Genomic DNA, 25490 nt, shown 5'->3' with positions numbered 1-25490 from the left:
GCCACAGAGGGGTGTTTGGGCCCAAATCCCTCCTCTCCCTTACTCAGGTGCAGAGGAAGCAGCAGCAGGAAGCTGCTGACATCTCCACAGGGTGAGGGGTGCTCTGTCAGAGCTCTGTCAGTTCTGCACCCCTTGTTAACAAGAACTGACCTGGCCCAGCAATTAGGGATTTTACTGCTAATGAAAGCTGCAGCTCAGCGAGAGCTCTCAGAGTCTGTTGCTGAACTGGGCACCCTCCTGGCTGCTCAAAGCTGATGGCTTACTGAGAGGGAAACTGAGGCAGGGAATTTGAATGATCTGCTTCAAATGTGAGTTAGGGGGAAAACCCCTGAGCCCTGTCTGCCTGCTGGCACGGATTAGCCAGGCTTCCTGTGCAGGTGAATCACAGTCACATCACCAAATGGTTTGGGTTGGAAGGGACCTCAGAGATTATCCTCCCACTCCCTGCCATGGGCAGGAATACCTTTCACTGTCCCAGGCTGCTCCAAGCCCCATCCAACCTGGCCTTGACACTTCCAGGGATCCAAGGGCAGCCACAGCTGCTCTGGGCACCCTGTGCCAGGGCCTCACCACCCTCCCAGGGAAGAATTTCTTCCTAATCTCTAATGCAGCCCTGCCCTCTGTCAGTGTGAAGCTATTTGTCCTTGTCCTGTCACTTCATGCCCTTATCAAAGTCCCTCTCCAGCTCTCTTGGAGTCCCTTTAGGTTCTGGAATGGGCTCTAAGGTCTCCCTGGAGTTTTCTCTCCTCCAGGCTGAACAGACTTATGAAGACAGATAATATTTTAACAATATCTGTGAAGACACATATTGCTTAAATCCAAAATCAGCTGTTACAATGGCTCATCCTGGGTGCCATGCAGAATACTCCTGCTTCCAGAAGAGATCATTTCTGGTGGCATTTGACTGCAGCTGTGGGAGGGTTGTGATGGAGTAAAGCTCGCACAGCACTGTGGGGCTGAGGATGGTGCTTGCAAGGCCTTGCAGATTTTGCATCAATTGGTCTATTTGCCAATAAAGTGCCTTTTTGTCAAAAAACTACTTATATCAGTGCAAAACTGTGTCCTTCCCTTGCCCTACAGAGAGAGCATCTCAGGGAATATTCAATCAGGACACTTTTGCCAGAGTTTTAGCTGGCAGCTTGTGACACCCTTCAGCAGTACTTGTGTGCTGGGAAAAGAGAAGTGGTGCTCTGGCAGGCAAGATGCTCTGCAGAAATGTTAACTCAGCAGGGAGAATCACACAGGTTGGCACAGCACAGCTGCTTAGAATGGTTAGAAAAGAATAAATCACGCTTATTGCCTGTTTCACCTATTTCTCCTCTTTCTGGAGGGCAGGAAATGCGAGGGAATAGCGAGTCTGGGAAATGCAGCCATGCCACGTTGCTGTCCCCAGCCCTGGGCACTAACAGCCTGGGTGGGACACGTCCCCTTTTTCTGAGGCCCTCTGGGGTTATGGCAGCAGCAGGAAAGGTGGGTGCCTGGGCCCCAAAAGCTTTTCCTCTCCCATCTCACTGCCCTGAGTAAAGAGCACCGGGCCTTCAAAAGCCCCAAACAGCAGAACAGTCCTTCCCTGCTTTGACACAGGATGTGAGGTGGGGTGGGGGCTTCAACCTGCCTTTCCATCCCCTCCCCGTGCCCACGCTGTGCTCCCTTTTCCCCTGCAGGTAGCGGCGAGGCTGAGCTGAGCGCGGGGAGGGCTCCCGTGAGCGCTGGGACCACGAGCGGACCATGAGCGAGAGCAGCCCCTTGCCATGGTGCGCGGCCGATGAGAGCGAGCCGCGCTCCCCGGGCTCGCCGCCGGCCCCGCTGGCCCGCAGCGATGGGGACGAGCAGCCGAGCCAGCCTGCGGAGCCTGCCAGCGGGAGAGCCAGCCCCCGGCACGACGCTCAGCCCTCCCGAGCGGAGGGGGAGCAGCGGGACCAACATCTGGAAGCGGTGGCAGAGCCGGGCGAGCGGCTCAGCGAGCAGGGACGAGGGACGGGCGGCGGCAGCGAGGGCGGCCGTGCGGACGGGGCCGTGCTGGCCAACGGCGTGGAGGCGGCGGCGGGCGCGGGGCGGGAGCGGCCGCGGCGCGGGGACACCGCCGGCCCCGGCAGCCCCGAGCTGGGGCACAGGGGCTGCCCCAGCCCCGAGACCGCCGGCGGGGCCCTCGGCGAGCAGCGGTGGCACAGCCTGCTGGGATCCTCGGAAGCGCTGAGCGCCGACGAGGCGGAGGAGCCGTTCGGGTAAGGTCGGCTCGGTGCCGGTTCGGGTGTGTTGTTTTCGAGGCTCCTCGGTTCGAGTTACTCGGCTCCGTGTGTAACTCGTCAGTTTAAGGAGCTGCAGCTGCTCCCATGGCTGACTGCGGCTTTCCACTCCTGCTTCTCTTCGGGCTTCTCGCACATTTTTTCCCTGTTTGTAACTTTTTACTCTTTTTTTTACTCTCTGGACTTCTCACAGTTTTTTGGTTGGTTTTTTTTTTTTTTTCCTGTTACAAATGCAGTAAGCTGTGATTAGAGCCAGTGTGTGCTCACAGAGCCACTAAAGTGAAGGGGAGGTTCTGGGGATCTTGAGAGGAGCCAGTTGTGCTCACTTTGGGGGGTCCCACTTGCAACTTGCAGCACTTATGGCAGAGTTACCTGAGGTAACTTAGGGCAAGTACAGAGCCTGGGGATGGATGCTGGAGGGCCAGTTTTGTCTGGGAGGCTGGTGTGCCCTGGAAGCCCCTGGCAGCATGGCTAGCTCTGGCAGTCCCTGGGCTAGCAGGTGGCAGCTGTGTCTGAAAGTGGGCACGGCACTGAGCCCTGCTCTCCACTGCACCTGTGGCAGGTGTTACCAGTGCCTGGGTGACAGGAACAGCAGTGTGAGACAAAAGGTACAAGTGTCATCCAATTCTCAAGTGCCCGTGACAAACCTGAACATGATTCCCTGTCTCTTCTGGCAGCCTGGCTCACAGGAGAGCTCTCCAGGCTGGGGGACACACACTGGTGTGCTGTCCACAGCTGATTTTATGGCTCTGAAGGTTTCTAGACCTCCATGGGATTCTGCAGGCTGGGGGCTTCGGGGGAGTGACAGGTCAGTGGGATGAGGAGAAGTTCTTTCCATGCCATTCCTGCAGGAAGGTTGTGGATGCTTCCCTTTGCCACCAGAAATCAGCCAGGGCTCCGTGTTGTAGCCACCTGGGGTTGATTCCTGCTGTGAATTTTACAGCCCTGCCTGTGCACCCACCCCGGGGCAGGAGAGATGCTGCAAGCAGGAGGGGCTGAAGAAGAGCAGCAGGGCTTGTCCCGGAGGAGTGTGGCCTTCTGAAGAGGAGCTGTGAAGGACAGGGTGGCCAGGCTGGCCTGAGGATCATCTCCTAGCTCTGGCCCCGAGCAGGCTCCGTGCTGAGCTGTGCGTTCCCAGCGCTGTCTGGAGCGTGGGCAGCAGCGCTGGGGAGCCACGCAGGGCGTGGGCTGACAGCAGGCATCCCTCCTGCTTTGTTTCTCTGCTGTTCTACAGGCTTCTCTGTAAAAGGCTGGTGGTTTGTTTCACTCAAGAGCCCCAGCAAGGAGCAGCAGCACTGCCTCAAAAAGCCCAGCTGAAGGTGCTGCAGAGGAAGTGTCCGGGGCAGGCTGCTGCTCTTCGGGGAGCCTGTCCCCAGGCAGGTCCCAGGAGCCCCTGAGCTATGCAGTCAGGTCTTGGATAGCTGCAAGTCTCTCAGGTTTCAGGGGAATCATATTTGCCTGGTAGGTGGCTCCCTGGCAGAGGCTGAGAGTTCAAGAGGAAACTAAGGGTGGCCAGAGAATGCTGCTGCAATCACTGGAAGTGCAATTATTTTAAGGTACTAGGGCGTGAATCGGTAGAAATGGCAGGCTGAGGGTTTGGAGATGATGCAACCTGACTGGGGTCTGCATGCAGAGTCCGTGATCTCGTGCTCTAAACATATTCACTTGGATAGCAAATGAGTCTTTTGGGAGGCTGAATGCACAAGGGACAAGTCACACGCTATATTCAAAGCAGAAGGGCAGCTGGAAAACTTCAGGGACGCAGCTGAAGTCTGGGAAACCACTTAGAGGCTCAGATTGGATTAGCTGACTGTGCTGGAGCTCATCAGTGCTTTGACCACCTATCTTTGGGGTAAATGGCAGGAATGTGTGGCTGGGCCAAGCACAGCGTGGAGCTGCTCTGCCCTGACCTCATGGACTGTCCTCTCTCCTGGGTCAGTGTGGGTCAGGAAGAACTGACAGATGGACCAAGGCACCAGGACTCGCTGTCATCCTGCATCACCTCTGAGTTTCCCCATTTTCTTCTTTACTCCCCTTCGGGGAATTGCTGTAATGACCCATTCTGGGTATAGGAGAACCTATCTAGGAGGTCTGATGTTTTACTAATGAGCAGTCAACTATTTGTTCCTGATGAGAAATCCTTTGTCATCATCTGCACGTTGCTGCTTGTACGATGCATTTTCTCGCTGAATTTTAAAGTACTTTACAAAAAGGTGTTGAGTCTTGCTCTTCCCACTGGAATGGAGGATTAAAGGGGGAGGTCATCCAAGGTCATCACTCCATGGTAGAGCTGGAGAAGAACCATTATTGTCCTCCTGAAGGTAGGTTAGTTCCTGCATCTATGCAGGAAATGGTTGGCTAAAGAAAAATATCAGGCAAACAGAGCCAAAGATTGAGTGTTTGTGTTGCAATTTGCATTAATTGAGTCCCTTTCCCCCCTTTCTGGTTAATCCCATGGCATCTATTATTTGTCAAAGCCCCCTTTTCCTTTCATTGTGGCTGTGTTGCCTAGAGGTCTTTCACCTTCTCAGAAGCCCCCAAACCTGGCCCTGCTGATCTCAGGGAGGTCACAGCTCTGCAGTCCAACTGCAAGATCCACCAGGGAATGATGCTCTCTACTTTCAGCCCCATGAACTCATGAAAAAAAACCCCAAAATTTTTAATAGAGAAATCCCCATCTTTTGCTTGTAGACACACTCAGCACCTGCAGTTTTGGGACTGCGGCTTTTGCCCACACATTTCCTCCCATGGCAACATAGAGCTGTCAAAAAAATTCACATTCCATCAAATAAAGTTTTGGAAAAACTTTGCAGAAAGACTGCAGTGCAGAGGCAAGAAAGTCCTGGTTTCCATCATGTCCCTCTCTGGCAGCATCCACACTCCACCAGCACAGCAAACTTGTGATGGCAAGCTGAACCTGAGCCAGCAGTGCCCTGCAAGCTGGGAGGGACAACCATGTCCTGGGGGCATCAGGGCCAGCATGGCCAGCTGGGCATGGAAGGGAATTGTCCCACTCTGCTCTGGGCTGGGGTGGCCTCACCTCGAGCAGTTTTGGGCACCACAAGAAAGATCTAAAGCTGTTAGGAAGTGTCCAAAAGAGGGACATGGAGGTGGTGAAGGGCCATCAGGGGACAAGTATAGGGCTGGAATATACGAGGTCTGTGGTGTGAGCAGTTAATAGAAATTATTCTTTATGGTGTACTGAAAGAGCAGGGCTGTCTTCCTTGGGATTGTGGCTGTGTGGGAGCTGCTAAGTGATGACCAGGAGGTTATTCTGGCATTGGATCCAGCAGCAGGTGTCATATGCAAAAGTCTTCAGTTCAGAGGTCTGGCTTTTTGCTGGAACATGACCAAATTAAGGGCTGGCTGGGCCTCTGGGATTGTTCATCACCAAACTGTGTTTTTTCAGCTCTGGAATCTTGTGACAAAATTGAGAATCAGGCAGGTTATACCCCAGAAAGATCCCAAGGGCCATTATCACAGCAGCCATTTCTGCCTCTTCTCTCGCCTGCCAGCTCCAACTGGAACAGGGCAAGACTTGCCCTGACAGTATTTTCTACATTTCTCCTTTTGGTCCAGGTTTGCTTCTGGAGACGCCAAGCTGAGCTGCAGCGATGATGACAGGGAGCATTTCCAATTCAAAGACATCAGGGATGGCTTCAGCTCGACCTTTGAGAAGATTGTTGAGTCTGACCTTATGAAGGGGACCTACTACAGCAGCCTGGACTCTCTGGACGTGCTGTCCCTCACGGACGAGACAGACAGCTGTGTCAGTTTTGAGGCACCCCTGACCCCACTGATCCAGCAAAGGGCCAAGGAGAGCCCTGAGCTCCTGGAGCAGAAACTGGCAGCCCAGCAGAGAGAAGCCCTTCACCACATGGCTGCTGACAAGCAGGAGCAGGGGGCAGCCAAGCCAGCAGAGGGGGATTTTGGGAGCCCCCTCAGACACTCAATTACCAGCAGCAGGTCAGAGAATGTGCTCAGCAGGCTGTCCTTGAAGAGTATCCCAAATGGGTTCCACGTGGAAGGCTCAGAGGAAGATGCCACCAAGATCATTAACTCCATCAGGTAAGGCAGGGAGTTTCTTGGACAGTGGCTCCTTTTCTTATGAGATCCCAGCCCAGGAGCAAGGCTCAGTGGGCATGACTGAGTTGGAACTGCTCTTTCACCCCTGATGTGCTGTCGTGGCAGAAAGGCCAAACACCAGCAGCAGAAGTCTCACCTGCACAGCCCTTGGCAGGTTGGGGATGGTCAGGTGCTCTCCCAAATGCCTCTGAAGAGCAGGGAAACCTCAAGGTTTCACTTAGGGTAGGGTACCCCTACAGAAGCCTCCCCAAAGGTTCTTCTGCAGGCAATGAGGAAATCAGCAGAGACTTCATCCTCTGGACCAGCTCAGACCCAAACCATCACCCCTGGGAGGCAGCAGCTCGTCTGTAGGGCACTTCCCTGCATGAGGAAGCCAGGTGATGAGTAACCAGGTCAGGGGAGAGCTGGAGCAAAGCCGTGTGTCCAGCTGTCAGGCCAGCAGTGAGTCACACTGCTCAAAACTGCTTGAACTGGTGCTGCAAGTGGCCTTGGGCAGGCAGAGAAAGGGCTGTATGCCCACCTGCATGGTGCCAGCAGGGCTGCTCAGAGCAATGCCTGGGGGCACATCTGGCCAGCAGGCAACTGCAGGGGAGCAGCTCACCAGTAAGAGCTGGTCTGGTGCCAGCCCTGTTGACATGGTTTCTACAAGTGCAGTTTCCCATCTTCAGCAAATAACCTGAATGGAAAAGCATAGCATCTATCCCTAAGATTTCCATGATGTCCATGGCTTGGAAAGAGCTTGGGATCCCCAGTGGGGAGAGAAGAAGCTTAAAAGGTGTTGAGGCTGCTTAATTTGCTACACCCTCATTTCTCAGGGGGAAGCCACCCTCTCTCTGACCTTTTCTACCAATTTGGAATTACACTGCACTATTTCATTTGAGCTGAAACGAAGGAGGGCTTGTCCAATGTCCAGTTCACAGCCACATTGCTGGTTTTTCATATTTGTTTTAATTTTTTTTTTTTTTTTTGTGAGGGCAAGAAGAAATCAAACCGTGGCGTTTTCTGTGCTTTCACGGCGTCACGCCGCGGTTCCTTGAACGTTTCTTGTCTCTGCACAGCGATGCCAGCCTGAAGGACACCCTGTCAGACTCGGACTCAGACATGGGCAGCACGGAGCAGCTGGACCAGGGCAGCACGGACACGCTGGCCAACGGCTGCAGGGCGGACAGCGAGGCTGCCAAGAGGTTGGCCAAGCGCCTCTACAACCTGGAGGGCTTCAAGCGCTGCGACGTGGCCCGACAGCTCGGGAAGAAGTACGTGGGGTCAGACACAGGGCTGGGGAGCACTGGTCAGGCTGGGAGGGCAGGAAGGGCCAAGTCTGGGTGTGGATGGAGTTGGGGATGCTGGAGATTGGTGGAGCGTCAGGGGTAGGACGGTCGGGACAGATGGAGATGAGAGCTCTCTGAAGCCAGGGCTTGGAACTTGGGGTTCATTGCAAAGGGCCAAGTGCAGGGACCTGCTGGGAGCTGCCAGGCACAGCTCAGAGCAGGGCCCAGAGAAGTAAAGAGAGAGAAGGCAAGAGCGTGGTAAAGAGGATGTGAGAGTGAAAGAGAGGATGAGAGGATGAGAAAGCGAGGTTCCTGTTACAATACAATAAATCTTCTTCTGTGTTGAATATTCTAATTCTCACTAACCAATCTAGTACAAGACAGAAATCCTACAGCATTTACATACAGCCTATAAGAATCATTACATTACCCTACTGTGTTACATTTAAACCCTAAAAACTCTTTGGGCCCCTTCTGCCCAGCTAGCAGGGTCTGCTCTGCCCCTTGGAGCTGTCTGCAAGCAGAGGGCATTGTCTGATCAAAAGGGGATTACCTTCAGCTGCCCATGCCATTGTTTTCCAGTTGTTCAGTAACTAAGGTATCTCAAAGCTTGCTTCCATCTCACTTACAGTTTCTATATTCTCAAAATCTTTTGCCAGGCAATCATATTTATAAAGCTTTCCTGTTTCATCTTCCCCAACAGAAGATCTTCCCAGTCGAAGCAGGGAGTTCAATGTCCTTAAAATATGAATGCTACAAGCTGCCTGTAGTATTGGGCAGTAAATGTCACAAGGTGCTGCCCACCAGAACCAAGAGCTTCCTGCCTTTGGGAAGAGCCCAGCAAGGTTAAAGCAATGCCCAGGTTTTTCACGTCTGCACCCCAGAATGTCCGTGCTGCAGAGCCCCCCAGCCCAGTCTGTACGAGGGTAGGAGGGGCTGGCTGGAGAGCCAGGGACACACAGGCAGGTCCAGGCTCTTCAGCTGTAGATTTGCCTGGGTAAGGCAGAAGGGAAATCAAAAAATACTCAAAAGTGGGAGAGGTACAGAGATTTCATAGAGACAGAGTAACAGTAACGAGTGTAGCAGTAACAGATTATTTTAGGATGCCAGTGGGTGTGAAGGCACCAATCCCCATCATCCTTTGCCTGGATCAGATATAACCTGTGTTGCTGGGATTTTTTTTTTTTTCTTTTGTCCTTGGAATGTCTCCCCCCTGCCCAGATCAGCAGAACACACCTGTCCCTCAACAAATACCCACACTCTCAGTGCAAGGCTTTGTGTGATTCCCAGCTTAGTGCTGGGACAGAGGGAGGCCAGGAATTGTCTCCTAGAGAGGCTCTTGGCATCACCTGGCAACATCCTCATTCTCCTCCTTTGCTGAGGTTCTTGTGGCAGGTGCATTGCTGGTTGCTCTTGCCTCAGGTGTGTAACATCCTTCTCCTTTCTTTCAAATCTGCCATGACAGCTCACTGAGGGGGGAACTTTCAAGCTCTGGGTTTCTGAGTCTGTCCCTTTGCTATTTCCTGCAGTGCTCACTCACACCTGCAACCCTCACACCTCGGGAGGATGTTTGGTGACCCACATCTGGGGATTCACACTGCCTTTGAAACAAAAGTTTTGTTTTGATCAGCTGGGTTTTGACATCTGAACCATTTCCTGACATGAGACCTAAATAGAGCTGCAGACTCTTGGTGGATTGGCAGAGCAGAAAAGGAAATAGGGTGAAGAGAGGTATTTATAGGTATTAATATAGGTATTAAGTCAGTCTTGCTCACTTAAGACAATGTAAGACCAACCTATAGTGCTGGGAACAGACTAAGTTTAAGTGATGCTTTCAGACCAGCTCTATGTAGGAGGGCTGTACAAAAAGTGAAATCTCATTTTATCACTTCTTTTTTTCTTTGTGATAATTGGCAATTTTCTAAAAAAAAAAAAAAATAAAGTAAACCAAAGCCAAAACTATTCATCATTTTCAAACAGGCAGAAAAGGCTTGACAAACAAGGAAATGCAGGTTGGATATCTCCCCACAGTTTCCATCTGCTCAGTTCTGTGAAAATAACCTAAAACCCTGAAATTACCATTGGCAGATGTTTGGGCAAGTGAACTCTCCGTGGCAGACTCTTGTTCCAGCCCTGCTCTGTGGCCTCTCAGCTCCATCAGTGCCCGCAGGCACATCTTGTGCTGCTTGAACCATCCCAGGGGTGAAGGTGGCTCTTCCTTGCAGGGTTTCCCGGAGCTGTGCTCCCCAAATCCCTGTGGCAGCAGCCAGGACAGCTGCAGCAGTGCTCAGGGATGTGCCAGGGTGTGCCAGGGTGTGCCAGGGTCCCAGCCTTGGGCAGCACAGCGGGGGCACAATGCCTGGTTCACCCCCCAGAAATGAGATTTTACTCACACGGGTTCTTATGGCACTGAAGTGCCCCAGGTGATGCCAAGAGGGCAGTGGGGTTCAGGTGAAACATCACAGATCTTTCCATGTGCAGACACGTGGGAATGGACTGGGGGGAAGGGCAGGGCTCCTGTGTCCCCCTGGGGTGGCTCCTGTGTCCCCCTGGGGTGGCTCCTGTGTCCCCCTGGGGTGGCTTGTGACCCAGCCAGAGCTCCTGGTGCCCCTCCCAAAGCAGGCAGAGGTGGGGAGCATCAGGCTGGGCTGTAAGGTGAGAGGAGGCTGAAAGGGCAGCAGCCAGAGGATGCCAGGCATGTCCCCACAGGAAATGCCTTGCAGGGCCACCAGCCAGAGCACGGCAGGAATGTCCCCATGGGCAATGCCTCGCTCTCCTCGTGGGAATGTCATGGTGGAAGTGTCAGCCATTCCTGCAGGAAGGGCTGGCACTGGCACAGAGAGAGGGGAGGATAATTCCTGGGTGAGGAAACCACAGCAAACACAAAAGTCCATCTTAGGGTGGGACAGGGTCTTGCCCTGGCCCCTGTTGTTATCCCATGGCCTGGGGCATGTTAAGTGCCTCTGGGGCTCAGGGAGAAGAGTCGCCTCTATGTCACTGTGTCCCTGGAAATGCAGGAATTTGTTGTTTGCAGGGGTCTGTCTGCCCTCTGATGCCTTGTGACGCTGTCCAGCTGCCTTGGCAGAGCCAGCAGCCCTGCCTGGAGCTCCTGGAGCTCTCCTGCTGCAGTCCCCCTGGAGAAAGGGGCTGTGCTGAGGGGTGGGATGGGAACCTCTGTGGGTGAGAGCAGGGACATTTCACTGGCGGGGGGACACACCCAGCACTGGGAGGATGTGTCCCAGGCGTTGGGGAGCTCAGGATGTGCCTGTGGCTCCTCTGGCTGGTTTGGGGGCAGGCTCTGCCTGGCCAGCAGCACAGCACAGCACAGGGTGCAGCAGGGCAGGTGGACACTGGTCTGGTCTCTCATTCTCAGGGGTCTGGGGCTGGCTGGGGGCACATCAGGGAGGTTTTCCAGCAGCACTCCAGGCCAGGAGCAATTCTCCCTGTGTCTGAGATGGTGTCTGCAGTGTCTTACTGGGATTGGGCTGGCCCAGAGGCAGCATTCTGCTGTTCCTCTTGAGGACAGTGTCTTCTTCCTTGATGAAAGGGCTGACCACTCCCTCTTTAATTGCAGTAATGAATTTAGCAAGTTGGTAGCAGAGGAGTATCTCAGCTTCTTTGACTTCACTGGCCTGACCCTTGACAAAGCACTCAGGTGAGCTCTGGGATGGAGAGGGTGGTGGGATTTTGGGGTTTCCTCCAGGCTTCCCAGCACTGTGTGAGCCATCCATGTGACAGGAGCAGGGGCTGGGGGGAGATCCAGGCTGTCACTCAGTCTTTGGTATCACATTTGGCTCAGGGTGCTGCCTCCAAAAGTGGGCTTCAACAGGAGGCCCCACAGCCTGCTTCCCCAGGGTGGAGAGCAGCTCTCCCAGGAATCCCATCCCATACAGAATCAGAGCAAGTGGGAGCAATTTTTTCCCTTGGAACGGACAACCCATGCTGGTGCCACCACGCCCGAGGTGGATCAGATCCCAGCTGGCAGCAATTCCCCTGCCCAGCTCCATGGATCCCTTTGCACCCCTCTGCAGGCTGTGGAGCTGTGGAGCTGGGGGGAGGACAAATGACCCCTTTCCCCCTCCCACCTTGGGCAGGACATCCCTAAGCCTCCCTTTGTCTGTGCAGGACATTCCTGAAAGCGTTCCCGCTGATGGGAGAGACGCAGGAGCGGGAGCGGGTGCTGATCCACTTCTCCCGGCGCTACTGCCAGTGCAACCCCGAGGAGAGCACCTCTGAAGGTACTGCTGCCCCTCCTCTGCCCCCTGGCCCTGCCACAGGGCACCTGGGCACGGGGCTGGAGTGCCACCACCACCCACAGCCAGGCAGACACGGCCGCAGCTTCTCCCGTCCCCAGGGATCCTGCTCTGGGCACTGTGGAATTGTCCCTGTCCTGGGCATTGTGGCATTGTCCCTGCCCTGGGCATTGTCCCTGCCCTGGGCACTGTGGCATTGTCCCTGCCCTGGGCATTGTCCCTGCCCTGGGCATTGTCCCTGTCCTGGTCATTGTCCCTGCCCTGGGCATTGTGGCATTGTCCCTGTCCTGGGCATTGTCCCTGTCTTGGGCATTGTAGCACTGTCCCTGTCCTGGGCATTGTAGCATTGTCCCTGTCCTGGGCATTGTCCCTGCCCTGCTCATTGTCCCTGCCCTGGGCATTGTGGCATTGTCCCTGTCCTGGGCATTGTCCCTGCCCTGGTCATTGTCCCTGCCCTGGGCATTGTGGCATTGTCCCTGCCCTGGGCATTGTGGCATTGTCCCTGTCCTGGTCATTGTCCCTGCCCTGGGCACTGTGGCATTGTCCCTGTCCTGGGCATTGTGGCATTGTCCCTGCCCTGCTCATTGTCCCTGTCCTGGGCATTGTGGCATTGTCCCTGTCCTGGGCATTGTGGCATTGTCCCTGCCCTGCTCATTGTCCCTGTCCTGGGCATTGTGGCATTGTCCCTGCCCTGGGCATTGTGGCATTGTCCCTGTCCTGGTCATTGTCCCTGTCTTGGGCATTGTGGCATTGTCCCTGTCCTGGGCATTGTCCCTGTCCTGGGCATTGTGGCATTGTCCCTGTCCTGGGCATTGTCCCTGTCCTGGGCATTGTGGCATTGTCCCTGCCCTGGGCATTGTCCTTGCCCTGGGCATTGTCCCTGTCCTGGGCATTGTCCCTGTCCTGGGCATTGTGGCATTGTCCCTGTCCTGGGCATTGTCCCTGTCCTGGGCATTGTGGCATTGTCTCTGTCCTGGTCACTGTCCCTGCCCTGGTCACTGTCCCTGTCCTGGTCACTGTCCCTGTCCTGGTCATTGTCCCTGCCCTGGGAGGGGCTGGGGATGCTGGGTGCAGACAGACCCCCCCAGATTGAGCCAGAGCAGTCTCCACGTGCCAGCCCACAGCACTGAGATGCAAACACATTCTGGCTCATGGACTGCTCCTTGAAGGACCTCACAGAAGGGCTGGAGAGCACCAGGGAGGAGGCAGGGACTGGAATGTTACTCCCCTGGGATATTACTTTCACAAGCAGCTGCTTTGGGTTTAGAAGTGGGAAGTTTGGTCCTTTAAAGGAAAACTGCTTTGAAGCCAATTTTATGGTGGTTGTTTTAGGAAAAGGTAAAGTCTGATGGAAAAGAGGATGCCTTTGGGGCTTTTTGTGTTGTTTGTTTTGGTGTTTTGGGGTTTTTTTTTGTTAAATCCTACACAGCTGAAGGGAGCAGATATTCTTTAAGGATCCCAGACACAGCAACTGGCCTTGGTTTAGCAGTGGCTGGGCTGCCAGGACAGCAAACACCAGAAGTGCATGAGAAGGGGAGTGCCCAGCCCCAGCTGAGTGACTGTTGTGTGTTTCAGATGGGATTCATACCCTCACCTGTGCCCTGATGCTGCTCAACACAGACCTCCATGGCCATGTGAGTACCCCCTGGAGGAGCATCCCTCCTTTATTCCTTCCCAGGAAGGAATTCCCAGGGTAGATCTCTGTTCCCTGGTGCTGAGTGTGTTGCTGGACAATTGAGATGGGTTGGCAGAGAGTTCTCTGACCTGCTCCAGGTGGAATTTTGGGTACCTGGGACAGTCCACAGCTGAGTGTCACTGCACACCCACGCCACAGGCACGTGTCCTGCTGACATCAGTGATCCTGCCAGGCCAGGCAGTGCTGCCTCCTCTCCTGCTGCCCAGCTCAGCCCTGGCCCAGGAGCTCTCAGTGAGCTCCTCCCTGCCAGTCCCTGGGGGCTGCTCCTTCTTCTACCTCTCCCCAAAAACTGCTGCAAGGGAGGCAGTGGGTTTGCACAGGTCTGGATTTGATCTTTCCTACCCAAGACATGAAGTGAGCTCCAGTTGTTCCTTTTCCCCAAGATACAGCAGGCAGCCACTGGAGAGTTTCATAGAAAAAAAAAAAATAGAGTGAGCAGAGCTCAGTGCCCAGAAAAGTGGCTGGGAAATGGCAGAAGCTGTGAGAAGATCTCTCAGCACCTTTCAGAGGCTCCCAGAGACCTGTCTGTGCACACAGTGGGATAGTGGTGGGATCAGTCTCATGGAGCATTCATCCTCCAGCCAAAATGGTTGGAGCCTAGGAATTATTTCCATCAAATCATTTCCTGTAGCACCAAAAGCAGCATTGTGGCAAAAGGCAAACTATGTGACTTCAATCCAAAATAATCTTGTCTAGTTTTTTTTAAGTTTAAAAAAAAAAATCCACAATATGCCTCTGGGAAGATAAACATAATTGAAGGGACAAAAAAACCAACCTAAACCTCAAAAGCCTTACCATTTCTATTCTTCATTGACAAGCTGGCTCAGAGGCCTGGTAAGAAGAAATGTTCTCATGATATCTAGGCACAGAAAAATTAGCTTTCTTTTGCCAGGTGTGCAAATGCCTGAGCTTTTCTTTGAAAAAATCTTCTCTTTATTTTTCTGCATGTGTAACATTAATTTCTTCTTCTCCTTTTCCTCCTTTTTTTTTTTTAATTTTTTTTTTAAATTTCCTTCTGCTCCTGGAACCTCTCTTTCTGCTCTTTAACCCTTTACCAGGTGGTAAGTGCAGTCCTTCTAGTGTTTTGCTTTCAAGCACCGGCATTTGACTTGTTTTGATTGTGTTAAAAACAGTAAGGAATTTTGTTTGTCTGGGATCCCAAGTGATTGTGCAGTGTTCCTCCCTACTTAGCAAGCCATTAGCAGCCGATATCATCCCACAAAATGTTCCTGGTGTAAAGAAACCTCCATGAAGTACCTGGGAATGTGGGACTTGATCTCCCGCCCCTCCTTGTTAGAGATGCTGCCATGACATCCCATGTCACCTTGGATTTTATTTTCCTTTTGAATGTTGTGTGTGTGTGTTGCAGTGTTTTACCGTGCATTCCTGGAGCGGGAGATGCCCTCGGTGAGGAGAGGGGGGTGGATGTGTGTCTGTAAAGGGGCAGCTCCTCACAGCCATGTCCTGGCAGGGTCTGGCTCAGCATTCCTGCAAAGACCTGGCACAGAGCTTTAGAGCAGGAGATTTTGGCCTTAGCACTGTTGATTTACTGCTCAGGTGCACTCAGACCCTGTTTCCAAACCACAAAGAAAACTTTAAAACAAGGCATTCCCTATTCATGGAAGCACCTGGAGTTGGTGTTAAAAGCCAGCAACATTCCAAGCACAACAGGCATCCCAAGACTGATGCCTTGGAGTGCCTACCCAAAACACAGGCTGGACAAATTTAAGAGAATAAAAGCAGGTATTTATTGAAGGCCTTCAGCAGGTACATCTTGGGCAGTCAAAAGCCTCCAAGGGGCTACACCCAGGATGAACAATGGTCATGAGTTTTCCAGGCAATTTTAAATTTGGTTCATTTGCACCTCTGGGGTTAAATCTCCAATTACAGCTTCAGGTAATGAAGTCATTGACTCGGAGTTATCCCCCCCAATTCACTGCTGTTTACCTCTCTGGGGCCTGAGACAATCAGGTGTCCCTGAGTCTGAATGAAATGGGAGAACAGCAGCTGACAGGCCATGGAGTTTTAGAGCTGTACACCAAAGCAGGGCAGGATCTGAAGAATAGAAAAGCTAAATCCTAAGGCATCAAGACTATACATGCAGGATAATCCAAGTTGTTGCAAGTTTCTGCCTTGCTCTGCTGGTGCTGTTTGAGCTCCAGGAGTTCTTCTGGCAAAGAAAGCACTGCCCTGCTCCACCTGCCCCAGGAAGACAAAGCTCAGGGCTGTGTCCTTTCCCACTGCCACTGTTGGCCCTCCTGGCCATGGCAGGAAGGTGACAGATCAACCTTTGCATCACCAGCACTCGTGGGTGCATTTGGGCCCTTTAGGAAAGGCCACCTTCTGGAGTAATAATGGGATTGTTCAAAAAGCAGAGCACCAAACAAAGCCTGAAGTGGGATCCTGGGCAGGTCCTAAGTCCGTTTGTCCATCACTAATCTTACAAACCTGTGGTTGTGTCACTGAGCACAGGGCTCAGTGTCAGCAGCAGTGGGAGGGCTGGGGAGCTCTGAGGTGTGAGCAGGGTGACACCAGGCTGCCCACAGCAGGTTTCTGTGTCCCAGGGCTCACTGGCACCCAGAATTTGCAGGCTGGTTCCTAGCAGGGGCGTGGTTCTGTTCCTGCAGCCTAGAACACATCCAGGACCAGATCAATCACTCAGCAGTTAGCTGCTTTTCCACAGCTGGCTGCTGCCCCAGGGGAGCTCAGAGGTCTCTTGCACCAGAGAAAGGGACAAATCACACGACAAAAAGGAAGGCATCCCTAGGGATGAACATGAGCCCAGAGACACACATGAGAAACCCCAAAAAGGACCTGTGAGCCTGGTGGTTTGTGTTATCCCACTGCATCCACTCAGTTCCAAAAATGCTTTTTGGAAGTGCATCCAGTGCTGAATCACTCTGGGCACGGAGGCCAGTGCTGTGCACTCTGCTCCCCTGCCTCAGGGCAGGGCTGGGAATGGGCACCTTCTGCCTGCAAAGCCATTCCTGTGCCCAAAGGCTCGGGCAGCCCCTGCCTCACCTCCCAGCTCCCTCCCTTCTGCAGGCTCCTCGCCCTCCTCCCTTTCTCCACCCACACTCTGTGGTGCTGCTGGATCTTCCCTTTATCTTTTCTGTCCAAAATTCACTGCTGGCCAGCAAGCACACAAATCTCTCCTCCCTGCTGCAATCCCTGCCTGCCTGCTCCTCTCCTGAGCCTTCTGCAGCCCGTGCACCCACTGAACCCTGGCTGGCAGCTCTGGCTATGCAGCTCCTCGGGAGAAAGCCCCGAGGGCTGAGCTGTGTTGTGCCACACCACGTCCCCAGGTGCTGCAGATTTGTAACAGCGCTTTACTCCTCTTTTTCTTGATCTCTCAAGGGAGCCAGCTCATCTGGAGCTGGCACCAGCAGGAGGCATAATTAGGAGTATCAGGCAGAGCTGCTCAAAGGCAGTGCCTGGCTGGCTGTGCAGCCCGGTTTGCACACACAGGAGGCAGGGGGTGCAGCTAATCCCAAGGCCTCACTTCTTCCTCCTGCTTTCATCCGGGGAGAAGCCCCCAGGTCACCTGCAGTGCACATTTGTGGGCAGAGGTTCTGGTGTTCTCTCTTTCAGGAGGTTATTTCCTTGCACGGAGGACACATCTCAGCCTGCAGAGCATCTCCTGTATCGTCTGCTGCAGCTTCATCCCCTGCCAGACCCACTGGGGCCCTTCCTCTTCCTCGCTGAGCCCTGAGCAGGGCTCTGACTCTGCTGTTCTGGGCCATCCTCCCACATCCTCCCACATCCTCCTGGATGCTCACCCTGCCCATACCTTGATGGGAAGCCCAGCAGTGTCAGGAAGCTGTTGGGACCCTCAGGACCACCAGTGGCAGCTCATGCTGTCCTCCCTGCCTCCACTGCCCCCTCCAAGCGATGCCACCAGGGTCTGCTCCACACACTGAAGGATGTAACATGGCACTGGAGACCCCCATCTTTCCTTTGTGACATCAAACTCATTTTTTTAAACCCTATAATTGCCACTGACTCCTCCCCACCTCTTCTCCATCCCTCTGGGGAGGCAGGATTGCAGGGGAGGCTTGGGAAGAGGCTGCCTGCCTCGACCCTTGCAGGCTGAGGGAGTGAAGGATGAAGGGTTTGGGAGGACAGATGCCACAGATGATACAGGATGCCAGGGGGCCTGGAAGCATCAGTACCAGACGTTGTTGGCATTAGCTGGTGCTGTGTGTTCCAGGCTGTGAGGTTCTCCCAGTGTTCATGTGTTGCCCTCTCCACAGTACCAGGAGCTGGACCATTTCTTTTTGTAATGGCCATCAAAAATAACAGCTTCCATCAAGGACCAGCACTCCCCTGCCCAGTGCTGGCTGTTCCAGGTGCTGGCACTGCAGGCTCACACAATTTCTCTCACAGCAGGCTGGGAGCCCCATCCAAACATTGTCATTTCACCAGGTGGAGTGCTTGTCTTGAGTTTTGAGATGCAGAGCCTGTACCCAGGGCCACTCCAGCAAGAGCTGGAAAGGCCATTTTCATGTGTCTTATTTCCACCATTACAAAAGAGGCCATTTGAAACATTTGGATGCTGTCATGAACAAATAAAGCAGAGAGCCCAACAGCAAATCAGGTCAGAAGCCCTTTGAGCTCTTGGGACAAGCCCAGGCTTCAGCACTACATATGAAATTGTTCTTTGAAAGACACTGGTGAAAGTCAGAACTCTCCACAAGTTTAATGAGCTGCTTCTTTGCCTTACAGAACATTGGCAAGAAGATGTCATGCCAACAGTTCATAGCAAACCTGGATGGGCTGAACGATGGGAAGGACTTTGCCAAGGATTTGCTGAAGGTAAAGTGATACAAATAGACAGTGGGATACTGTCATTGTTATTATTGCAGTGCCACCTAGTCCTGCTGGGACACCCTGAGCCCTTCAATCAGCATTTTTCAGTGGTTTCAGAGAAGAATTGTAACCCCCATGAATGTCTCTGCTAACTTGCAGTGAGCCTAAATAGGTCTGTTCTCTGGTGGTGTTTTATCCAGATTTGTGGCATACCTGCCCTCAGAGCCTACCAGGGGCCCTTTTCCCCCAGCATTTCAGATAATGCACAAAGCAAGGTACTCCCCACCCCAAAACACAACCACCCAGCACCAAAACTGTTCTTGGCCTCCACTCCCAGGTGATGAAATGCAGTGTTCCAGGACACCCAGTGCAGTGCCATGGGATCTGGTTCGTGTCCAGGCAGGATTTCCTCCTGCCACATGGTTTAGCAGCACCACTGCTCCCTGCACCTGCTGCAGGTCCAGCAGCCTGACCTGAATTTCACTGTGTGGAAGGAGGTTGGAATGAGAGGGGGCTGTCACATCATGTCTGGGGTGACATCTCATCTGCCAGCAGATCTCACACAGCTCAGCCCTCTGGGCTTTCTCCCAGGGAGCTGCATTAGCCAGAGCTGCCAGCCAGGGTTCAGTGGGTGCATGGGCTGCAGAAGGCTCAGGAGGGTAGGTGGGTGTTCCTGCCCCTCTGTATGGTCAGGACCACCTCCACATTCTGCTCTGCCAGCCCACTCCTGCTTCCTTTCCAGTGCCCCAGGGAAGCCACTGGAATCGGGCACAGAAGGAGCTGGAAAAGCTGATTTCAATATTGTTCATCCCTGCCCTGCTACTCAGTTCAAGCCTCCCCTGTCATTTCACCTAGTTAAGACACTGAAGGTGTCATGGCATATCCCAGAGTCTTCTACCACTGTGTGTAGGCCAGGATTCACTCAGAACTAGGTACAGCACCCAGAATGAGTCAAAACCACCACATTCAGGCTCCTGAGCAGGGCTGGCTGCCAGAGCTCTCTGCTGCTGCTGTGTCCAGCACAATTCCCAGGGTGGCACACACAAAGAAGGGGTCCAGCAGGACAGCAGCCATCCTGCTCACTGGGGGATGCTTCTCCCGGACAGTTCAGCAGGGAAAGGATCTCCAAGAACACAGGGTGTGGAGGAGGAGATGTCTCCACAAGCAGACACAGCTAATTCCATGTTCTTTTTTCAGACACTGTATAACTCCATCAAGAATGAGAAGCTGGAGTGGGCCATGTAAGTATATGCTGAGCATGAAAGGGATAGTCTGTCTCTCCAAGTAGCTGCCAGGTCCTAAGTTGTGTTTTCAGTCCCAGAATATTTCCTGCCAAGCCCTTAAGTGCCGAAGTCCCTCTGCAGACAGACAAATGGAGTTTATTTATGGCTTAGACACAAAGGCAGTTGGGAAGGTTGGTGACAGCCTGTGGATCCATGACCTAAAGGAAGGGAAATGCCCTCTTTGTTTACTATTACACTTGTAAAATGCTGGTTCCTCTCCAGGTGCTTCAGAAGTCTTTGCACAAGCAAAGATCTGGGGTTATTTTGGTCATTGAGACTTTCCATCTCTCCCACGTGTTTGTTTTTCTGGAAATAGTATCAGAGAATCACTTAAAAATGAAGAGTCCTTGTGATATCTCTAGTTCAGCTTCCTCCTCAAATTATGGCCATCACTGAATTCAGACCACGGTGCTCAGGGCTTTGTTCAATTTGATCCTGAAACCCTCCAAGGATGGGGAACCCACAGCCCCTCTGGGTCCACAAACCAATACTTTATTTTTATGAGAGTGGCATTTTCTCTTGTCTCTGTTGTTTTGCCTTCTGCCCACTGTCTCTTGTCCTTGTGCCACGCACCACAGTGACAAGCCCAGCTTTGTCCTCTCAATAACCCCTCACAAAGGCTGCCCTGAGTTCCCCAGAGCCATCTCTTCTGCAGGTTGAACAAGTTCAATTCTCTCAGCTGTTCTTACACTGCAAGTGCTCCAGCCCCCAGGTTTCTGCCCTCAGCTGAGGTCTCTCACCGTGCTGATGCCCCGTGCTGTGCGGGGCCCGGCAGTGTTTGCAGTATCACGATAGATGCAGCAGTGCAGAGCAGGCCATCACTTCTCTTCGCCTCCTCACTGTGCCGCTGTTACACAGCCCAGGATGCTCCTGCCCTCTGCTCCTGCCGGGACACACCGGCTGCTCCTGCTGCTCCCGCTGCTCCTGCTCATCACCCAGAGCTCCAGTGCAGCACTTGGGTGCTCCCAGCCCTCCCAGCAGTGCCCTCGTACCCCTCTTTTGTATGCCATCCACAAGGGGATGAGATCATCCTTTGTTACCCTGAAAGGAGCCTGCAAACAGCTGCAGGGTGGGCTCCATCACAGGGTCACACAGCACCTGCCTCAGTCCTCCTTCCCCTGCTCTGCCACTCAGAGCACAGGCCAGGGTCATCAGCGAGGTCCCCAAATCCAGTGTCCCTCGGGGGGACACCCGTGGCAGACCTGAGCTCTTGAGCTGGCACGGGGACACTCCTCTCCTGTCTCCTCAATCTTAGACCTCTCTCGTCTCGGGACAGAGCAGGACCTTCTGTGCCATCACCTGCTCTCCTCCTCACACTGCCCTGACCGAACAGAGCCCCAGGAGGGGCTGGATCCTCCCTCCGTGACTCCGTAGTGCCGGCGGGGCCATCGCGCCCGGCTCTGTCGCGAGAGGGAGCTGCGGGCTGCTCTGAGCCAGGGCAGCTCTGCGGGAGCCCGGGATGCGGGCAGTGTTACACAACCGCGCCCGCCGGCGCTGCCCCTGCCCCAGCACTGCCCCACAATGCCACCCTGAGGGGTCCTGGGCATGTCACCCTGCCCTGGCACATCCCGGGGATGTCACCCTGCGGGGTCCTGGGCATGTCACCCTGCTCGGGCACATCCCGGGGATGTCACCCTGCGGGGTCCTGGGGATGTCACCCTGCCGAGGTCCTGGGGATGTCACGCTGGTCAGGCACATTTCAGGGATGTCATTGTGCCGTGGGGGTCCCGGGGATGTCACCCTGCTCGAGCACATCTCGGGGATGTCAGCCTGCCAGGGATGTCACCCTGCCTGGGCACACCCCAGGGATGTCATCGTGCCGTGGGGGTCCCGGGGATGTCACCTTGATAGAGCACATCCCAGGGATGTTACTGTGCTGCGGGGGTCCCGGGGATGTCACCCTATTCAGGCACATTGCAGGGATGTCACTGTGCCGTGGAGGTCCCAGGGATGTCACCCTGCTGGGGATGTCACCCTGCTGGGGATGTCACCCTGCTGGGGTCCTGCTGCCGCGGGGCAGCTCCAGTTAGAGGCATCCAGATCCCTGCTGCCTTTCCTCACCTGCCCACCTCACTGCACCCCTGCATCCCTTCACTCATCCCAGCCAGCCTGGGCCTTGCCTGGCTGCAGGGTGTCCTGCTGGGCTGCAGGCTCAGAGCCCTCAGCTCCTCTGCAAGGGGACAGAAGCCCCCTGGCATGGGGCACCTGGCTCAGGACTCCCTGGCCCAGGGTACCTGGTTTTCTGTCAGAGACCTTGCCCTGAGTCATAACCTTGCACAGCCAGGACCCTCTTCTCTCTGCTGGCCTCTGCCTGGTGTCCTTGTCCATCCCAGGGAAGGAGATGCCCTTGCCCACAGATCCCAGCAGAGGGGCAGGTATGTGACCAACAGCAAGGGGCACAGAGGGGTGCAGCCCAAACACCTGAGCCCCACCGACTCTCTAGGCAGGAACAGTATGTGGGCTTTGCCTGAGCCCCAGGACTCCTGTGGGAGCTGAGGGCTGAGAAGTCATCCTTCTCTTCCAAGAGGGGTTTGATGCTCTGGCCACCTGCTTGCTGTAGGTGAGGAATTGTGTTTTACTGCTCACATCCCAGCCCGTGGATTCACTGAGGGTCAGTTCTCAGCTGAGGTCTGGCCCCAGTCTGATCTGTAGCCTGAGGTGCCCACTCATCCCATTTAGACATTGACACGTGTCAGACAGGGCAGAAAGGCCCTGTTTGCTCTTTCTCCCTCATGTCCCAGGGACTCTGGGAACTATCACTTCCCATACAAGTTCTGCTTTCTTTGTGCCAGAGTAGGTTCATCTCCCAAATGTCTGCACATCTTCTGTTCCTCAAAGATGCAGAGGACATTCCTAAAGGTACATCACTGTCCAGGAGGCCCCAGGCATTGACTCTCAGCAGCTGAGGAATGCTGGTAATACCTTGGTTTTCAGCAAAAATCCTCCTTAAGCTCTGGCTTTGGGGCACAGAATGGAAGGCTTTTCCTGTGAAATATTTGCAGCCCTCAGCATGGGATGTGTGCAGTTTCTTGGTGTTCAGACAAGCACCTGTTCTGAGTGACCTCACAGTGGGACCACTGGGACAGTCACCTGCCACCCACACCCCTCCCAGCTCAGACCAGCACTATTGGCACTCTCTGTGTTATGCTCCTAACATCTCCTTCCTTTTCCTCTCTCTGACCAGCCCTGTAAATAAAACCTCTAACCCCAAAGCAAATAGGGCTGCTTTGCACTGTGACCAAACCCACATCCCCTCCTCTGAGCCTCTTCTCTGTTCTGTTTCCAAGTGACGAGGACGAGCTGAGGAAGTCGCTCTCGGAGCTGGTAGATGACAAATTCGGAGCCAGCGCCAAGAAAGTGACCAGGATTGTTGACAGCAGCAACCCCTTCCTGGACATCCCCCAGGCCCTGAACGCTGTCACCTACAAGCACGGCGTCCTCACCCGCAAAACCCACGCAGACATGGATGGCAAGAGAAGTATGTGACCAGGGACAGGGACAGGGACAGGAGAGGTGCCCCAGAGAGCCTTGCCCTGGCTCTCCTGGTGAAGGCATTTCCTCACTACATCCCAGGCAACACAGGGAAGATCCCCACTAGTGCTAGGAGGGAGGAAAAGGAGGGTGTTTTGAGGCATTTGTAGATAGGAGTGCTTTCAGGAAGCCTCAGTGTTCCCTTCTCACTGCCAGGGAATCTAACCCAGACATGCCTGGTCTTCCATGCCCCAAATCCCAGTCTCTGGGCATGGGGGAAGGCTGGTTCCCCAGCAGCTGTGCACTCCAGCCCTGACCCTGGGGCCACTCTGGCCTGCCAAGCTTTGCTCCTGTCCCTGTCCTGCCATGTGCTGGCTGAGCTACACAACAGCCCATAGCTCTGCTACCAGCACATGGCATTACAGGAAAGGTAAAGGTATCTGGGAGCTGTTAATGAGCAGAGATTAATTAAACCTTGGGTAATTCCTTTTGCTAATTGATGTGATTGGCCCAGTCACTGCAGCTGATTAAAAAGTCTTGAGTGGAGATTACCACCAACGGCCTCCCTTGCTTCCAGCACCTTCCTAATAGCCCATGCTTGGAGGATCAGCTGTCTGGTGGGATGTGGATGGCTCCCCTCATCTCCCACCCCTCTCCAGCTTCTGCCAAGCTCTCTGTCCCCAAGCCCATTGAGGTGGTAATGCTCCCTCCTCAGGGGAACAGCAGCTGCCTTATCCAGCTGCTCAGTTCCAAACTGAGGAGCTCCAGGAATGTCTCTGCTCTCCAAGCATTAGGTCCAAGAAACATGAACCTGGGTTTGGAGGAGCAGAGATTTCCAGGTGTCCACTGGTAGCCCTGTACCAGCTCATGTCTGGCTCTGACCTGCTTATGCTCCTGCTGGGAGGCTGCAGAGCCCAGCCACTGTCCCTCAAACCCCTGTCCCTGCTCACAAACCAGTGGTGAGCAACAGCCTGGAGGTGTGGGAGCTCTGGGCATCAGTGAGTGCCTCTGGTGGGTCAGGAGAAGGGCTGGGTTTGCCTGGAAGGTCAAGCAGCACTGGCAGACATGTACAATCAAATATTCTTCCTTTTTTAGCTCCCAGAGGAAGAAGAGGTTGGAAGAAATTTTATGCTGTGCTTAAGGGGACCGTCCTTTATTTACAAAAGGTAACCACAGGGGACTCTCCCCTTTGCTGTCTCCTGCTGTCTCCAGAGCAGTCATGCAGCCACACACCCAGGCAGAGGTGAATCCATGTCCCAACTCATGCATGGACATGGACAGAGCTCCTCCAGAGACCAGAGCTGGAGGATGCTCTCGTCTTTGGTGGTGGTGTTCACGCTCAGGGCACTATTCACAGCCTCAAAGGGAACCCTGGAGGAGGAAGCATGAAGAAGGAAACACAGATTTCTGCAGAAGGATCCCAGCAAGTAGGAGCTCTTGGGGAGGGAGAATGAACAGATGATGTGGAAGAGGTAAAGTAGGATGTTGGGGAGAAATGAAACAGGAAGGTGAAGAGGTGGAGCATCTGACCAGTCTTATCCTGCCTATAGTTTTATTTGCTGGCATAGATCTGATTATGCACAGCTTTATTGGGTCTGGCAAAGGAAGCCAGCTGATGTAGTATCTCTGGGTTTCACTAAAGCTTTTGGTACTCTCTCACAGGATCCTTCTGGGCAGAATATCCAGCACACAGCTGGATAAACACATCCTGTGGTGGCTGAGCACTTGGCTCGTGGGTTGGGCACAAAGGTGACAGTGGCTGGGGTGACATCAGGCTGGTCACCTGTCACTAGTGGGATTCCACAGGGCTCCATCCTCTGCCTGTGCTCTTCAACATCTTCATAAATGACTTGGGCACAGGACTCAAGGGAATACTGAGCAAGTCTGCAGGCAATACTAAACTGGGAGGAGCTGTTGACTCCCTCAAAGGGAAGGCCCTGCAGAGAGACCCTGACAGATGAGAGGCCCAGGCAATCATTGACTGTATGAAGTTTAACAAAGGCAGTGCTGGATTCTGCACCTGGATGCACAGACAGACTGGGGGAGGAGAGGCAGCTGTGGAAGGGGACCTGGGAGTCCTGGTTGATGGCCAGTTGAATAGGAATCAGCAGTGCCCTGACAGCCAGGAGGGACATCTGTGCCCTGAGGACATCAGGCCCAGCATTTCAATAAGGCTCTCAGACAGGCTGGGATTGTTGGGGTGTCCTGTGCAGGGCCAGGAGTTGTAGTTGGTGGGCTTTGTGGGTCCCTTCCAGCTCAGAAGATTCTGTGATTCCATGGTTCTATGCTAAAAATTTGTATTCTTCAGGACCTTGATGTCGTGGCTCCTTCCATGGGCTGTCAAGTGACCCTTTGTGCCTCTCTCCATCTCTGTTCAT

The 25490-nt window shown here is 53.9% G+C and overlaps 1 protein-coding gene across 1 annotated transcript in view; it reads left to right on the top strand.

The window, feature by feature from the left end:
* Positions 1-1728: 1728 nt before the first annotated feature.
* Positions 1729-25490, top strand: part of PSD2 (pleckstrin and Sec7 domain containing 2) — a gene marked incomplete at both ends in the record, with an annotated part of 33557 nt that continues 9795 nt past the window's right edge. The window contains 10 exons of the mRNA XM_084215772.1: positions 1729-2225; positions 5826-6314; positions 7391-7585; positions 11175-11255; positions 11726-11838; positions 13429-13487; positions 18275-18364; positions 19556-19599; positions 22929-23119; positions 24208-24278. Of these exons, the coding sequence (XP_084071898.1) occupies positions 1729-2225; positions 5826-6314; positions 7391-7585; positions 11175-11255; positions 11726-11838; positions 13429-13487; positions 18275-18364; positions 19556-19599; positions 22929-23119; positions 24208-24278 (1830 nt within the window). The remainder of the gene's footprint in view (positions 2226-5825; positions 6315-7390; positions 7586-11174; positions 11256-11725; positions 11839-13428; positions 13488-18274; positions 18365-19555; positions 19600-22928; positions 23120-24207; positions 24279-25490) is intronic.

The sequence above is a fragment of the Fringilla coelebs genome (assembly GCF_963513975.1).
Source record: "Fringilla coelebs genome assembly, chromosome: 15".
In the NCBI taxonomy this organism is placed as follows: domain Eukaryota; kingdom Metazoa; phylum Chordata; class Aves; order Passeriformes; family Fringillidae; genus Fringilla; species Fringilla coelebs.
Note: the sequence above shows the minus strand (reverse complement) of the source record. Positions and strands in the feature narration are given on the sequence as shown.